Source organism: Corvus brachyrhynchos, unplaced genomic scaffold (genome assembly GCF_000691975.1).
Source record: "Corvus brachyrhynchos isolate BGI_N302 unplaced genomic scaffold, ASM69197v1 scaffold83, whole genome shotgun sequence".
Taxonomy (NCBI): domain Eukaryota; kingdom Metazoa; phylum Chordata; class Aves; order Passeriformes; family Corvidae; genus Corvus; species Corvus brachyrhynchos.
In genome coordinates this window covers 7,732,688-7,751,065 of record NW_008238464.1, presented here as the reverse complement: position 1 = coordinate 7,751,065, position 18,378 = coordinate 7,732,688, and the positions used below count along the sequence as shown (strand labels likewise).

The 18,378-nt window shown below is 38.3% G+C and overlaps 1 protein-coding gene across 5 annotated transcripts in view; it reads left to right on the top strand.

Moving 5' to 3' along the window:
• ARHGEF7 (Rho guanine nucleotide exchange factor 7) overlaps positions 1-16,942 on the top strand; it is a 73,605-nt gene extending 56,663 nt beyond the window's left edge. For 2 of the 5 annotated variants that reach the window (XM_017737055.1, XM_017737057.1), the window contains 4 exons: positions 873-1,049; positions 9,920-10,019; positions 10,644-10,698; positions 13,827-16,942. In XM_017737055.1, the coding sequence (XP_017592544.1) occupies positions 873-1,049; positions 9,920-10,019; positions 10,644-10,698; positions 13,827-13,949 (455 nt within the window). In that variant the 3' untranslated portion in view covers positions 13,950-16,942. Of the gene's footprint in view, positions 1-872; positions 7,368-9,919; positions 10,020-10,643; positions 10,699-13,826 lie in introns of those variants that run through there. The other 3 variants (XM_017737056.1, XM_017737059.1, XM_008635869.2) reach the window with 2 other exon arrangements.
• The last annotated feature ends 1,436 nt before the right edge of the window (positions 16,943-18,378 follow it).

Sequence of the window (18,378 nt, the reverse complement as noted above, 5' to 3'; positions counted from 1 at the left end):
AGGCTGTGTCACTGTTAGCCTCTTGGCCCTGTTTTTCTGTGAGTTAATTCACCACATGGTTTAACAAATGACAAGGGGTATGGGCACAGAAAAAAAATGTGCTTTGACAGTCTCCTTCAATGGGTGCAAGATGTTGCTGCTGACTTAGAAATCAGCAGCCCTGCTCTGCATGAGAACCTTTGCATTTTTTTCCCCCTGCATATTCCTCTTCACGGTGGTGACACAAACACTTCTGTTGGCTGTGTTGTGAGCTGGTAGAAAAATTACCTGCTTGAAAAAACTAACCCTACAAAAGATTTTTTCATCTGAAGCTGTTTCCTGACCTGGCTCATGAAGCAGCTGTACAAAAGACTGTGTCATTGCAAGGGAGGGAAAGGATAAGGTACAGACATGTGATGGGGAAGGGGCTGTTGCTTTTCACATTGGTGCTGGATCATGCTGGCTTACTGTGTTTGTTTACTGCTCTGTGCCCAGTCAAATCCTCCCCAGACCAGAACTGACTCTGTATTTCAAAAGAACCTGACTTCCTTTTCAAAAAATTCTATTTTCAAACTATATTTTGTTACTCAAAATTCTTAACTGAGACTGCCTAGAAACTTGAAAACCACTTCAAAATTGTATTGTAACCATTCAAACATTATTATATGCTGAGTGTAATTTATACCTAAACCCCAAACAAATTTGAAGAAAAAAAAAAAAAGAAAATACCCAACTTTGGTGCCTTTTTAACAATATTTTCTCTTTTCCTTCTCTTCCCATCACCTTTTTGCTTTTATTTCATGTGTTTGGTTGTGGCTATTCCTTACGTTCTCCTCCTCATCCCACCTCTGCCTATCCACATCCACCATTTCATTTCACCTATACATCCTTAGCATGGCAAGGCACTGACCTGATGCATAATCACGTCTTGGCTGATGATGACCAATCAAGTCTAGACTCCTTGGGTCGTCGCAGTAGTCTTTCTCGTTTGGAGCCTTCAGACCTCTCAGAAGACTCTGACTATGACAGTATATGGACAGCCCATAGTTACAGAATGGGGTCTACATCTCGTAAGAGCTGTTGCTCATATATCTCTCACCAGAACTAATGCACTTCTGAGCTTTTTCTTAACAAATGCTTGTTGTATCACAGCCTGCTTTTCTTAGATGTTTTCTTGCTGTTCCTTGTCTCTTTAATGTGATATTTTAACAACTTCTGAGGGAGCTCCTGAAACTTCAGTTATACCTGGTGGAAGGCTCTATTGTCAATTCAATACACATACGAATAAGTCATTCTAAAAAGTGTATATCCTGTTAAGGATGATACTTCTTGAGGGTTTTTTTAACTGACAGATGTTAATTTGTAGCTCTGAATGGTCTTTTTTTTTTTTTTTTCTTTTGACTTGGTCAGTGTAGTAGCAGGGCCTTTTTTTTTTTTTTTTTTTTTTTTCATTTTGGATAAGCACATTTTTATATTTTGTACTGAAACCATACTGGTTTGAGAGCTGAGTGCCAGCTATACGGAAATACCTTAGCGGTAGTGGTTGGATTTTCTACATATTATTAACAAAGTACAAAGCTGGTAGAGTAAGTAAAATGCAGCTTAAAAATAAGCAGTACAAGAGCTGTAAAATCATTCAGATATTCATGTATCTGGCCTATTTGTTTGGAAGAGCATTTGCTAATCCATAAAAAATTCTGGTTTTATACTGCTGTCTTTTGCTCATTGCTTAAAATGTTTATATGAAGGACCTCACTGCTCTTTCCCCACCCCAGTCTGGCAATTGTCATGAAAACCTGGCAGTCCATGCTCATTACATGCAGTGTTTTGGTACTCTCATGTTACCTGTGGTCATACTGTCACTTTACTGTATGCAGTAGTGTGGCAGAAAGCAGGGTTTAGATGTTTGCTTGCCTGTTAAAATGCACAACTGTCAACTCTCAATTGACCATTCTTCTTGAAAAGACGAGATGAAAATGGTTCCCCTGATGGAGGCTCCAGTGTTCAGCATCTGAAACTCTAGGTACAACTGTGATCAAATTGGCTTGTTTGAAGTTCTGAATAATAGAATGCTTGGCTTTTGGGTTGAACTGTTTGGAGCATGTCTGTGACAGATTTTATTGTGTCTTGTAACTTCTCTCATAAGTAGGTTTGTTTTCAGCAGCAGCTCTTCACTTACAGTCGTGTTGGCTTTTTCAGAGAACTGTGACATGCTGTGCACAGCTGAAGGTCTCAAACCTGTGCCTGGGGCACTGCTGGGGTGAAGTGTGTGTGTGTGTGTTCTGTCTTGTTGCTAAAGTAATTGGCATCAAAACAAAAATGGCATGTTCTCCAAATCTTTGTAAGCATTAGGGAAAAGTGTGATGAAAGGACAGAAACAGTTCTCAGTTTCTCCAGGGTTCCCAAGTGCAACACCCTTATCCCTTTTCACATAAGCATGTTATCCAGTGTTCAGATACTACTCTGTGAACAAGTTCAGAGTAATCATGATGAAATTTAACTGCAGCCTGAGAACTTGATCACACTGTTTAAAAGATAATCAAAACCTTTCTGCAGGTTACATGATCAGAAAGTTGTAATTGCTAGATGTGCATGATTACAGAAGGTGGTCAGTGTGGAGAAGATGTTTTAAGGCAGTTCACATCTTCAATTTACGTTCAGTCTTGTTTGATCCCCTGCTTTATCCTCTCTCATTGTTGTTGGCATTCTATAATATGACTATCAAAAGCAGTACTGCTTACCAAGGAGAGTTTTCAGGCATACATTTTACTGCTGGTCATATATTAATGTAATGACCAGGAACTTGTGTATGTTGAACCTTTTTCAAATGGAGGAGTCTTGCTTTGAGAAATGAGATAAGTATACGTGCTCCATATCATTTCACAGCACATTTGTAACCCACTTCACTCCCTTCTTCCTTTCAGTCAGTTTTCTTGTTTTGTTTTTTTAACATATATGGAAAGTATGGATTGTTTTTTGCCCTGTTTCTTATGCTGTGGTGTTCTAGTTGAATAATGTTTTCTGCACTGGATAAATGATAATTCCTTTATGTCTGTTTCATGTTATATAGTGTAAATATGAGTTTGTAATACAGTTGTTGCACTTGAACTTTCCTTATCACACAGAAAGTTTTGTTATCCAGATCCGAAGATTTTGACTTTCTATGCACCAAAGCTTTGACAGTTTACCACCATTAATTATTGTAGCATTTAAATCATTAAGTACTATCATAATTAGGATCTCTCATATTGTGTATTCTCATATTAACATCACAGCACATTTAAAATCATTCTATGTCTTCAGTGTTACAGGCTGTAAGCTATTGTGAACTGATCAGGAGTATTAATGCAAAATGCTCTAAACAAACAAACAAAAAAAAGGCAATTGTGGAAATGGTGGTATTCAGTCCAAAGGTTCAGTGTTTCTATTTTTGTGGAACTTTAGTCATGGTAATAACAGTACCTTATGTTTATGCAATTCTGTAAATTGTATGTGTACAGTTACAAATACACTGGAAGGATGGAGAACCTGAACTGGAAGGTAGGTTCAAGCCATTGTCAGGCCCTCTTCTCATGGCTTATGCAGAGTTTCCATAAACTAGTGCTTACCATAAACTGAAGCCAACCAATATTAATTTGGTGTTTTGCGTAATCTTGCCAAAACACAGTAATGTGTATATAGTGAAGTAAAACATAGAAAGAATAATATATATTGTGCACTTCATTGTGAATGGGAGAAGCCATCTTCAGTAGGTGACTGCCTTTGGAAAATGCAAAATGGATGTATATCTGAATGTTTCATTGTACTGTACAGTATGCATATTGTTTGTGGTTGCATATATCAATTAAGTGTTTTGTTTTATATAAAAAGGACATCTGTTATGTACAGTTGAAATAAATTTTGCATTTGCTAGACTGTGACTTTAATATTTAATTATTACACAGGGGGAAAGGACAGCAGAACTTGTAACTTAACACATCCTCTTCTCCCTATGCCTCCTTTCTCTTCCTTCCTTATTCCCAGAGGAATCAAATGCTGACGTGAAAGACCTTTTTTGACATGTGTGTAATCTTTGTTTAATGTAGTTGACATCTACAGGAAATTCAATGTAATGTGACGTATGTATTCTTCTATATCCTCCTTTTTTAAAAAATAATTTCAGAGACATTGCCATCTATAAATTGTTCTTCTGTTGCCTCCCTCTCCTGTTAAACTGATTTTATTTTCCTCCTTTTAGTGGTTTTGTGTGTGTGTGTTTTGGTTTTTTTTGATTGGTATACTGGGCTGAATTATTGGAACAATCTAAAACCTACTTCTGCAGATCCTGTTGCCAGAGAGAAATTTTATGAATATACTAAAGGTGTATATAACCTTATGTGTTTTCATGATTTAATATTACATTTAATATTTTTCTTTTTAAAGCAAGAGTTATCCATAGTGTTTCTACGTAAAAGATGCTCACATGAGTGAATTTAAATAAATCAATAAGCTAATATATGTGCTAAAATGTTTACATCAGAATAAATTTAATAATCACTCCTCTCTATTAAAAGGTCATAACTTTATTTTGCTATGACTGTAGCAGCTCTAGTCCTGCAGCCGTCTGGTTGGAAGTTTTTGTACTGGTTGGTGAAATACAGAAAGTTTAGTGGGGTAGCTCTTTCCAAATGTTGTCTTAGAAATCTCCCATGTCTTCAGATGGTGTATTTGTATTATCAAATTATTCATTCTGTTCTTATATGACTAACACTTACATATGAAGTTATATTTCGGTCCACTTTGTTTCCATTTTACTCATCTAAGCATATTGCTGAAAAATGCCTAAATCAGTCATCTGAGTCATGTGGATTTTTTTTTCCTGTTTGTGTATCTCTATTCGTTTAAAAAAAAAAAAGACAAAACAACTTCATGCCCAATCCTTTTTTGTTATTCCCAAGAATTTGCAAATGATGGTGTATCTTATACAGTGAACTAAAGTTTAGCTGATATTTGGATTCTGGTTTGTATTTTCTTTACAAAGACATTAAAGGGTACCCTTTTGATTTTAGCAGATCTGTAGCACAGATTTTTCCGATTTCTAAATCTCAACACAGGCAGAGTCTGGGAGCCACCATTTTTTGGATTCTTTGTATTAGGACCTCATGAAAAATTTATTAAGAAAGAGTAGGTTAATTTGGCAGGTGTGCTCATCCACTTTAGCATCTTTAATATAAAAAATACAGTGAAACACTGAATATTTAAAATGACAAGTAACTTTTTTTGCCTAACATTTACTTCACTAGGAAATGTACATGTCTGTACATGCCAGTGGTTAATGGCTGATCTAAACAGTTGTGTATATTCACACTTGTTTTTCAGTGGCAAGTCATGCTTCTTTCTTTGAAACTCAAGTAAATTTAATTTCTGAGAGCTTCTTAGCTTGTAAAGTTGGTGAAAAACAGAACTGTATATTTACAAGTACTGTTCCAAATTTTTGACCTTTATCCTTGTCTTGTTCCACTCCTTACCTCTCCTAATCACAGTAAAAGTATGAAGAAGTGAAGAAAACAATAATACTTAAAAGCTGTTCAACAGAGTCTTTGCTCATGGCCTCAGATTATGCTGTGCACTTCTGGAAATTAACCACCATCCCCACACATCTGACTTCCATAGCTTAAATTAGGACACTCATAGTCTTCTATGACTATGAGCCTTCTCCTCCCATTCACCAGCTGGAGGAAGCTGTTCTTGGTTGACTGGGGAGAGCTGGCTTTTAACTTGATGCCCTGAAATTAGCTATTTTAAGCAGGTGACGTGGATACCCACCTCCATTTTACTCTTGGCTTAAATGGTTCCTGGACAGACAAGGTCTTTGAACATAGGCAGAAATTTAATATCCAGTTAAAGTGGAAAGGTTTCTGAATTTCATCCTCCTTTTCTTACTTCCCTCCTGCAAAACTTCTGGATTCCCTTCATATTTGTCTGCTAAGTGATTCAAAACAAAGGACCAACCAGACTGTTTACCAGTACAGCTCTTTCTGAAGCCTGGCTTCTGTCAGGAACCAGGATGGTTCCATATTAAAATAGCATGGTGTCCAGAGAAATTGTGGATGCCTCATCCCTGGAAGTGCTCAAGGCCTGTTTGGATGGGGCTTTGAGCAACCTGGTCTCGTGGAAGGTGTCCCTGCCCAAGGCAGGGGGGTTGACTCGGTGTCAACCATTTTGTAAGATGTCAAGCTCCTTTTGGGGCAGAGTGAATAAAAGGCTGAGGTTGTGAGTTAGGATTACAAACAGACATCAATGAGAACCTCTGTGGTATTCAGCCTCTGCTATAGTATCTTCCTGGTTTGGTGTTAGAACGGGCTAAATTTGCTAAACCTATAATTTAGGGTATAGTATTGTCAAAAAGCGTTGTAATTCTTTATTCTCCACTCTAGGACTGAGAGATACTGATATTGAATAGATCTTTATTTTTTTGGATGGAATTTAATTTATGGAAACTTAGTTGAATCTTGATTGTAGTGGTCAGTTGTTTGCCTTAATTATTCAACAGACTTCTAAACAGTGGGGTCATTCTTCCAAGACCCTAGATTTAACAGTTCCGTGTTGAGAAGTTACAGCAATTTACTTGGCCTTAATATTTGTTTGCTGATCTTGAAGTAATGGTTTGGGTTTGTCAAACATCCTTTCTTGTCCCATCCACCTTCCTTCCCTGAATACCCTCCCCCTGCCAAAAAAAACCCCAAACCAAATGAAACCCTGTTTTGTGTAGCTCGGGGTGTGGAGTGTCCATCTTTAAAAAAATGCAAACCCAAACTAAACCAAAAAACAGCAACAACAACAGCAAATCCCTCCACAAAAACTCCCCAACAAACTAACTGACTGGTACCGGTGGTTATGGTGTGTCAAGGTGTATTAGGCAGTTGTTTGAGGTCAATTTAAATATAGTCATTTGGCCTTTTTGACTTGGAATAGTGTCTTGTAATAAAATTTAGTGTGAAACCTGGATGCTTAGGATTGAGGAATAGTAGATATGGCAAATGAAAGTAACTTGATTCTTCCACCCTCTTTCATGAAAATGTGGAGTGTGTCTCAAAGGTGTTTAGGATTATCTAAGCTGCTGGAACCTCCTTGACTGTCCTTTCAGTATTGATTCAGTGGGAAGTGCCCACTGTACCGTAACACAACCCCTTTCCGTGTGTCCTAAAGCTGTAGCTTTTGCAGAGGGAAATGGTTACACAGAGGATAAGCATATAGAACCTGATGAAGGCACAAGGTGCAATTTAGGGGATATTGCTGAGTGCCAGTGATGAGATGACTCTGCTTGAAGTTCCTTCCAGATGTATAATTGCAAAAAAAAGCACCTTAAAAAAAAAAAGGATAGCTGCTGGCATAAGTGGTGCAGAAAAGCAGTATTTTGAAATAGCTTCCTTTTGCCTTTAGAACTTGACACTTCATCTCTGATGTTACCGTGCATGTACTGATTTGATGACCGGATCCTTTGTGGGAGGGTACATGTGCTGTGTGTTTGTACCTTTGATACTCAGCAAGTGCTTGTGGGGTTTAGGAAAAAAAAATCTACAATAAAGAAAAACCCACCAAAGCTCAAAAAACCCAAACCACGAGAAAGGAGAAAGTGTGGGGGGTTTTGCCTAAGTACGAACCATAAGAGCAGCGAGAGTTCTGACATACAAGCAAGGGTTTGTATTACCAAAGGTGTTGGAGCAATGAAGGCGAGAGTGAGACTTGTGTTCCGCTGTAGCTGCTGTCCCATGGCACAGGAAGGTCAGTGTTCACAGCAGCAGTTTTGCATTGTGTGTGTTTGTGTAGTGTGAGGTCTCCTTGTATGTATAGTGCTGGTGAACTGCTTTGTGTGTCTCAGCAGTGTTGTGTGCTGTGCTCTGCTGTACATTCATCAGGATACGCTGCTGTAGACATCTGCTTCACATGCATGTGTGTGTATAACTGAACAGCTGGGACATTTGTTGTCAAGCTGTCTCCTCCATGCTATTTGTGCTTTGCAAGGACCCATGTTACCCTGCCCAAGCAGACAGCTGGATGCAGCTCTATAGAAGGAGAAAGATAACGTGTGCTCCATTTGGGTGGAGGGAGTCATGGGTGCAAAACACATGGCAGTTCTCTCCCCCTTGGTCAGTTCTCCCTCCCTTGGCCTGTGCTGGGCTGAGGTGTGCTCCACATCAGTACAGAGACCCAAAATGCAGTGATCTGGTAGCAGCTGCTGCCAACTAATTCCCACAATTCAGTTCTGTTACCTGCAAGGCTAATAAAGCAGAGCAGTAAGCAATTGACTGAAATAAACATAAGAGAGCTTTTAACACTTAGAGTTTGACAGCACAAACAGGGAAGTGTCCTTGACCTCCCTACAGAGTTTGGATATGTTTGTTTTATAGGTTGTTCCTTCTGGAAAATAGGTGGCAGTGGAAGTGTATTAACTCTTAAAAGATCTCTTCATTCTGTAAGAAGAACTTACAGCTTTCAAGGACGTGATTGTTTCTCAAATCTGCTGTTATCTTTATTCCATATAATATTGACAACCATATACTGATACATTAGATATTTACTGTAAGCTTAAGGAAACTGTTTTCTTCATTAAAAACATTTGTTATTGTTTGCTAAAATAGTTTAAATAGCTAAACATGTACAACTAAGGTTGGGTCCAAACATGTACAGATAAGGTAGGGTCCCTACAAGCTCACTGTTCAGAACTCAAGACTGCAGCTGTTTAGGAAGTTAGTATTTTTTAGTGAGTGTGATTTATTCAACTTTTTAATTTGTTTATATTATGTATTTTACTATGAGCCATAAAGAAAAGTGCTGTTATCACAAAGCAGCTGTTCAGCAACTAATTTCTCTGGACAGGCATGTGCTCTGTAGTACCAAGTTATCAGTTTGAACTGTATGAGACTTAAGAAATTCCTGATTAATGAAAGTTCACTACAGTGAATTGGTAGGCAGGTATACCTTGTTTGTTAAAACCAATGTCTTAGTTAAAAAATTTAAGAAATGCTTTATCTGCAGTGTTTGAATTCTGTACAAATGCTTAGACACCAACTTATTTACAGACCTTCTTAAAAAAAAAAAAACCTTGTAATTTGTTGCAGCCTAATTAAATAATCTTTGTAGAATACATACTTTATGTACTTATGGGTGGATGCACATTTCTGGGCTGTAGATTTTTCTAGTCAGAGCTATTTTTTTTATAATCTACATTTTATCTTGATGTCATAAATTGTAATGTGTGGAAAAAGTTCTGAAGATATTGGAATGCTTTGAGTTTTTATCATCAAACCATGCAGTGCTTTTTAAAACATCTATTAAATACAAAGAGTGTATTTCATTTGGTAGGAATGAATTATAGGACTAAAAGGCTATGTGTAAGAGGATTTGCATGTATATGTGTGCGCACACACACAGGTGTGGTGCTTACAGTGTTTTGGCAAAAAGGGTTTTCACTTATTTTTCTTTAATTGCTGTGTCATTTGATACCACTGTTCTGCTCCTTACTGACAGAGTGATGGGTTTAGAGCAGAATAGTTTCTTGGTTTTGTATCAATGTGAGATCAGAATCTGTCCTTGAGGCTTAAATCACTGTTACTTAATCAGAGCTATGTCTTTCTTTCTCAGTCTGCCATGGGGAATTTGCACAGCTTTTACTGATGGTTGAGTAGTGCACTATTCCTTGAACAGTGTAACATCCCCGTCAATGACTCGGGCGTTACGTCAATAGTGGGATACGAGTGTCAGACAACCTTTTGTTGTTGTAAGGCTGTGATTTCAAAAGTAACAAATGTGTCAGTAACTCGTGTGTAGAGGGAAGGGGGAATGGAAAGTGGTATAGCTTGGTCATGGGGGTGTATCATGCAGTGAATGAAAGAATAATCTTTGAAATGTCTCAGTGGCATTTGTGAGTTGCTCATTTTTTAATATATTTTTACAACAGGTTCCCGTAAAGAATCAGCTCCTCAAGTCCTGCTTCCAGAAGAAGAAAAAATTATTGTAGAAGAAACTAAAAGTAATGGTCAGACTGTTATAGAAGAGAAGTAAGAAAACGTTTAATGAATGATGAATTAAAGTAGTAAACTCTGCACTCTTCTTCCTCCTCCTGTCTCCCATTATAGTAGGGTCTGTGTGGTATGTTCGTAGTTGGAGCAGAGTTGTTTGGAGTATGCTGCCAGTCCTCTAAGTGCAGTTGGCCTTCATTTAAATGTCTGGTTTCTTTGTATATGCTGTGCAACTTTTTCCACCCGTGCCAAGAAGTGATGTGCTTCACTTACAAATAATTTTTCCAAGTGCTGTCAGATTTCAGTATTAAATTGGTGTCATCCTTCTTGTTAGCGTGTGGCGTCGTTCTACTTTTTGGTAAAGTGTATGTTGGAAATGAAACTACTGTTCTGTTGTAGAAAGCTGTAATACAGAAACCAGCAGAGGTCTCTTAAGTGCTTGAGAGGTGTTTCTTTTCACAGAAGCTGGTAACAAGTCCTTGCCTTAGTGGATATAAATCAGGATTAGACAATGTATTTTTTTAACACAGGTTCGAAATTAGCTGTGGGGTATGGGGTGTTTTCTATTTAATTGCATTTCATTTTACAGTTTTGTCTAATAATAGATTTAGATGTGTATTTCTGAAAACTGTTGTTACAGATGATCTTCTTTTTTCATTTTAGAAGCCTTGTTGACACAGTATATGCATTAAAGGATGAAGTACAGGAGTTAAGACAGGTTGGTAACTTGCTACGTATATAGCAACATGGAGAAGGAAAAGATGGAAGACTTGTTTTAAAACTAAATATGGCTTGCAAGTTCACTTTGACAGTCATGAACTTGAATTTTGGACTAGATCTACTTTCAGAAGTAAAATACCATTTGCCGAAAAGCACTCCCTGTTCTTATCAGTCTTTTGAGAATAGCATTGAGTATTGTTTCTCTGAGGTGAATTACTAAGCTGGTTTTGGATGTTGCAGCTTCTAAAATGGTGGAAGTGTTAAACAAATTCAGTTGTGCTGTATCACCAGCAAAGTAAGCTTACAGTGACTGAGAAATCGTAGTTGCTTGAGAATGCTAATAAAGGCCTAAATAGAACCAGATATTTATAGTTCTAAAATGATACAATCTTACAGTAACCTGAACACCTCTTATCAATCAGTTCTTAAAACCGCTCATTTCCAGACAGGAGTCCTTTTCAGTGCCTATCACATGGCTTTTTTAAAATGAGGGCTTCACGTTAGCTCTGGGTGCTTCTTTGTCACTTGTTCTAAATATTCACCATGCATAAATAAAAATATCTTCTTATCAGGTCATAGCTTGTTTTAACCATGCTAGTGGTGCTGCATGTAGTCTTTGCTTAATGTGTAGGTGAAAAAAAGCATTGGGTTTTCCTCACTCTGCAAGGTGTGAATTTGCTTACCAGTCTGACTCCAGAAGTTGGATAAAATTTCCTGTGTTAATGTAAAAAGGATTTGTATTCAAATTTCTTAAGGTCTAGGGCTATAAATGTGAATTCTTTGCCATCTGTAAGCATGCCCAGTGTTTCTAAGGATGTAATGCATATTCCTTGAAATAGGACAGTTGATGCATTGCATACTTAAGTTCTGCTGTGTTCAGCATATAAAGAATGAGTATCCCAGGTTAGATGTGAATGTGACAGTCTTTTTAAAAACACAATTCACATAATAAAAGCAGCAATAATAGCCCACTAATACTCCTGTGGCTTCCTGCTTTTGTACAGAGAGTAAATGTGCAGCCTCACTGAGGCTCTGCTCAGCTCCATGACACTTAAACAGAAAGTCACCTTTTCCTGAGCTTCATGCAACAGCTCTCTTTTCTGGAGCCTTTCCAAATAGATGTTCTTCACAATCTTACATCTTCCAAAGCTAAGACATATTAAAGCCTGATTTCATTCTCTTTTATATCAAGAATTCAGGAATCTCATCTTAAAAGCATTCATTGGTTCACTGCTGTGATGCTACTAACCAGAGAAGTGGCAGAAATAATGTCTGAGCTGGCAAGGGCTTTATGGATAAAGGCTCTCTGGGAGTACATAGCATCCTGGTTGATGTAGACACCAGACTGCAAATAGCAGCTTCCATAGGTTATTCGTAGCTGTTGTTCCACAGGCAATGTACTTGAATAGTATGGTCCTGAATTGGCTGACTTAATAACTTAAATCTACGTGAAATAATGAACTTTGCGAGTTTCTCAACAGGCTTGAGGAGGGAATGGAGTTAATGAGGTGACAGACCTCATTAACTTGGTTGTGTGTATAGACAAGAAAACAAGGAGCTGGAGAGCAGTGCCATGGAAAGGGACCTGGGGATCCTGGTGGATGACAAGCTGAACATGAGTCAGCAGTGCCCTGGCAGCCAGGAGGGCCAACCCTGTCCTGGGGGGCATCAGGCACAGCATCGCCAGCCGGGCAAGGGAGGGGATTGTCCCACTCTGCTCTGCACTGGGACGGCCTCACCTCGAGTGCTGGGGGCAGCTTTGGGTGCCACAATATAAAAAAGGTATTGAACGAGTAGAGAGTGTCCAAAGAGGGGCCATGAGGATGGTGAATGGCCTTGAGGGGAAGCTGGCTGAGGTCACTTGGTCTGTTCAGCCTGGAGAAGAGGAGGCTCAGGGGAGACCTCATTGAGATCTTCAACTTCTTGTGACAGGAAGCAGAGGAGCAGGTACCGATCTCTTCTGGTGACCAATGACAGGACTTGAGGAAACAGCATGAAGCTGAGTCAGGGTAGGTTTAGGTGGGATATCAGGAAAAAGGTTTTCACCCAGAGGGTGGTTGGGCACTGGAACAGACTCCCCAGGGAAGTGGTCACAGCACCAAGCCTGTCTGAATTCAGGAAGCATTTGGACAATGCTCTCAGGCACATGGTGTGATTCTTGGAGTGTCCTGTGCAGGGCCAGGAGTTGGACTTAATGATCTTGATGAGTCCCTTCCAATTCAACTCATATTCTATGATTTTATGATCCTATCCTGTTTCTAGAAATGTCTGTAAATGACAGCTAATGGGAGTTCAGTTGGACCCTTGGATTGCAGGCCTGTGTTTGTTAAACACTGTTAGACTTATCTTGGGGCCTTCTTTAAATGTTTTCTTTATCTTCTGGTTCCTTCCCTGCTGTTCCCAGCATCACCTTGACCTGTACAGGATTAAATAGTGTAAGCATTCCTGTGAATTGGTCTGTCACCCTTACAGTCCTGTTGTTCATTTATTTCAGTACTGCCTGATGGCACTAAACAGTGAGAACTCACTTTTGAATATACATGTGGAGAGATGGTGTTCCTTGAAATTCAGACTTCTCGTAGACTGCTGGTAGTCATCAGTCTAGTTTAAAATTTAGTCACAGAACGCTTTTCAGAGAACGTAATGGTTTTCAGGATATTCCTCTCAACTATTTACATTCCTAATGAAGCAAGTTAATTTGCATTAAGTTTTAAGAAGCTTTTGGGATATTGAAACCAGTTAAAATCACAGGAGGTTCTTACAGGGAATATTTAGTCTGCTTATTGCTCCATTTCCCTTCTCCATTAGCAACAAATATATTCTACTCCTCATTGATCAGATTTGAGCAGAAGAATTCAAGATTAGTGGCCATCTGTTACTAGCACTTTCTGTATAAAGGGCCCCCAAGTACAAATAGGAAGTAGCTCAGTTTCCATTTGGTGGCTTTTGTTGCATTGTGTGAAATAACTGTGTAACTTGTGAAGATTTAATAGAAGCTTTGCCTTTGAACAGCTGCTATCGGTTTTACTGAGAAGAGCCTTCAGAATTTGTAATTGACAGTGTATGTGTGTCAGATCTGTTAAAAGCTCCCAAAACAAACGTAATATCTCTGTCTCTGTTAAACAGGATAACAAAAAGATGAAGAAATCATTAGAAGAGGAACAAAGAGCTCGCAAGGACTTGGAGAAGCTTGTTAGAAAAGTTCTAAAGAATATGAATGATCCGTCTTGGGATGAAACCAACTTATAACCACTTCTTTTTTTTTTTTTCCCCTTCTTCTTTCTATTGAAAGACCAGTTGTAAAACTGAGCTGGGAAGCCTTCTGACATTAGTCAGTGTTGCATCAAGAGCACTATAAAACAGGATTTAACTGGATCTAGTGATTTCTTGCTCTGAACATACAGAAAGAGTCAAGCTATTTACTGAAGCAATCTGTACTTTAAACCTGGAGACCGTGGATCCTGAACTCTACTAAACTTAATTTGTTTGCATCCAAATTACCTCATTTTGCAGAAAGTGCAGCACCTGACTAAAAATCCATGTTTTTCAGTGGCTTTTTAATTAAATATATATTTTTCATGTAAATAGCTGTAATTTAGAATGCATATGTGATTGATGTATCAGAGCTGATATGTTGGGGTTTTTTTCTTGTGTTATTATAATGGTCACAAGTGTTAGAAATGATGGCAGTACTGTCTTACCTAAGAAAGGTCAGAGTTCTTTGTGGATAATTATGAATTAGTTCCAAATTACCCACTTACCACACATGCAAATTTAAACCCCTATTTTTCCTATTTACCACTATATTTAAATCCTTTACTGTTACCTGTTACTTTAAACAGTTTACAGTTCCTTAAGAACAGTATTAAAATACAGGAGATTGTTTATTGACAGTATAAACAATTTTTAACAAATCTAATGTCCACAATTTACATTCACATACACTTGTTTGGCAGACTAATCTATTGTGCTTTGGCCACCAAAAGACTGATGTACTTGCCTGCTTTTTATGACTGTGATTTTTAGGTGTTTATGTACTACATTTTCTATTGTTGTGCTTAAACATACAGCTGGCTGATAACAGATCATACAGTTTGTTAAAGGAAAAAAATCAATCTAATCCAGAATTTTGTGAATAAATTGTTGCTATTTATATTTTATGGTCACAGCAATTAAATTTTAGCTAACCTTTGTGCATAAGACACATGGGCTAGGCCAAACTTCATTCAGAGCTTTGTTTCTATACCACTATATAAGATTCTCTGTTTGGAGTTCCCATCTGTGGAAGCAGTCATTCCTTTCCCACCCTGTTTTCTTTGCATGTTGCTGATTTCTGTCCTATTGGGATTTAAATGGAAAGAAATGTGGAAGTAAGATTTTTTAAATTGTACTGTAATTCATAATTTGCACTGCTGACAGATTTTAAAATACATAAAGGAACATTAATTCCCTAGTCTGATAGGTGCAATTACTGCAGTTTCTTGTATTTAAAATAGGAGATGATACGTCCCTGCAAACAATGAGCTTCAGATGGAGCACTTAAAATACTAATCCCATTAAAACTCATCGTTTTCATGGATTTCATCAAACTTTGGATTCGACTCCAGACAGTGCAGCTTTCTGAAGGGTTTGTGTTCAACTGAGTCAGAAGTGCAGGTATAGCACAGACTTGAGTCACACCTTTTGTCATTCTGATTTTCTACTGCTCTTTAACTCCAGCTAAATGTAATGCTCAGACTTGAGCAAAGGTTTGTACAAACTAGTGAGTTGGAGCCAGGATGATTTGGGTTGTAAAAATTGTCATGCACATTTTGAATCTAATGACAAATCTATTTTTAAAGCTATCCACTTTTTTCAGTCAAGAACAGCTTTTTTAAAATAGGAAATTCTGTCAATGATTACATACTTGAGAAACAATTCTGTGGGAATGGATGCTTCATAATCTGAGTAGACAAGTTGTTTTAGAAAGCTGAATTTGTAGGTGTCTTGTGTTTCTGCAATTTAAAAATGTTTTCCTTTAATTCTAAGGGAGGAGAAAATGAAAAAGCCTACATTACCAGAGTTATATATATTCACAAAACTTTGAATTTGTTAATTCTTGATACCAAAATCTTTCCTTGATGTTTGCGGTTGCCCAGAAATGTGGACTGACACTATATTTATCTTCGCATTTAGAAAATATTCTTGCTAAAGGCTAAGTGATACCAACCCCTGCAAATGCATACTATCCTGGCCAAGTTTAGACTTGGGAATGCCAATATAATTAGAATTTTGCTAACATTTTCACTTTCTGACATCCAGGGTATTTTCAGAGTGGTTTTTAATTTTCAATTGAGCATATGCGAAAGGACATTCCAGAGGAAGAAGTATGAAAGGAAAACATTAACCTTTGCAGTATTTAGCAAATTTTAACTCAGGAACAACTTCCATCACAACAACTTGTTTTACATTATATTGTAAAGAGTGGTGTTGCTATGTAAATCTGCTGACTCTTAGTAACTGTGATATTATAATTTCTGACAGTACCCCTATACTGACATCTTATGAACATGCCTTAAACACTGAATGATGAAGCAGTTGTTAAATATGACCAGGACTTAGGGACTGATTTTATTCAAGGTGGATTGGAAGGACTAATTCTTACACAAACACACACACACACACACACAAAAAAGGAGGCAAAAAAGAAATCTGACCTAATGTTATAGATAGCTTTTGTCTCTAGTGCAGAGAGCAGCTTCCGGCTTTTGGGAACCAAGGAGTACCTGAACTTTTCTTCATTGACAATTTGTTATAGTGTATATAGATTGTAAATGTCACCATGGACCTTCTGAATTGTTGGAAACTTTATATAAGCATGGATAAATGGGGCACTGTTTATTTAACCTATTAAAGGGTTGTTTGTTTGCTCTCATCATTTAGGGATGAGGAGATGAAGCCATTTCTTATCCTATAGATGTGAAGCACTTTCAGTTCTGACCTGTCCAAAATGTAGCATAACATTTCTCTGTACTTACTGATGTATGTGTGTTTGTCTCACCCTGTCATGACGTCTTAAAGATTGAGTAACTGACTGCTTTTGTATAAACCTTCTTAATGCAAATCATTTAGGGAATTTAGAGTATCCTGTTCACAGTGTCTGTGGAGAACTCTAGTTTAGATGTCACAATAATATCCTGATATCCACTACTAAAGCGTTTATGCTACATTGTAATTAAACCATGAATTTTTCCCCCACTCTATGAAGTGTTACATTTCATCTAATATGTGGGCTATGAGATAAAGAAGGGAAATTGCTTTAATTTTTTTGCCTTTCATACAAATAACCACGTCTCCAATATGGTAGCTGCTATACTATCTTGAAAGAGCTTTTTCATGGTCTTTTATAAATAGTAAATTGATGCCTGGAAAACAAAACAATGCAAGGGTTGTTTAGAGGGATGAGAAGGAGGATCTTAACTGTCTTGCATTGAGAAATGCTCACTTTCATTGGCAACCTGACCTGCTCAGGTAATGTAAGAAATGGAGGAGATCAAAGACAGAAAATAGTGAAAGGAAAAAAAGCAAGAAACTATTACAGCTGGTGATGGGGTCAGTGGCTCTGACCCAGGAAGAGGTGATCAGTCCAGGGAGATGGTCAGGGCAGGCGCTGGGCATACCCCACAAGAAACACTAGAAACTGCATCAATTGAGTAAAATATGTCTACATGCATGATTTATCTGAATAGACAGAAATTTGTGATGTGTGTCATAGAGACTTTTTGTGGTTGGTGCTGCCGCCTGAGATAGGGGAGAGGGATGATTCTTATGGTAGCAGAATTGTCTGGCTTTATGCCAGATGGTGGGATGGGTTAAGGAAAAGTGCAGGGAGTCATTTGTTTGAAAAGATGGTTTCAGCCTTTGGACAAGGCATTTGAAGGGATTAGTAACATCTTGGGTGTGTGAAATGATACATTTATTCCAGCTTAGTTTAGCAAGGAGATATACTTAGAACAGAGGACTTTAATTGTAGAGGTTTATAACTATTCTCGGAAGTCTCACTTTCCAACTTTTCTCTGGGTTCATCACTGTAAAGATGGGTATGTTACACAATTTGAAATTGTCATTTGCTCATCACCTGAAGTGGTTTTGGGGATTTTTCTCTTTGAATGTTTTTTATTGTGGGGGGTTGACCATGGCTGGCTGCCAGACCCTCACCCAGCCACTCTCTTACTCCTCCTCCCTCAGCAGGACACAGGAGAAGGAACAAGATGGAAAACTTGTGCATTGAGATAAAAACCACTGATTTCTTATCATTAACAAACAGAAAAACTAAGTCACCTTTCCCTTATCCCACTTCTTAGGCTGAACTTGACTCTTCCATTTCAGTTGCCCCATCTTCCCCTCTCCCCCCACCAAGCAGTGCAGGGGTGTGGAAGTGGGGGTTTTGGTCTGTCTATAACAATTCCTTTCCTGCTCTTACTTCATGCTTTTCCCTGCTCCAGTGTTGGTTTTCTCCATGGCTGGCAGTCCTTCAAGCATAGATATGCTCCAAGGTGGGTTCATACTGGGCTCAGTTCCTGCCAATGAGCCTGTCCCAGTGTGGGCTCACTATGGACTGCAGATTTATTCAGTGCATCTGCTGCAGTGTGGAGCCCTCCATGGGCTGTAGGGGAAAACCTGCTTCACTGTGGTGGTC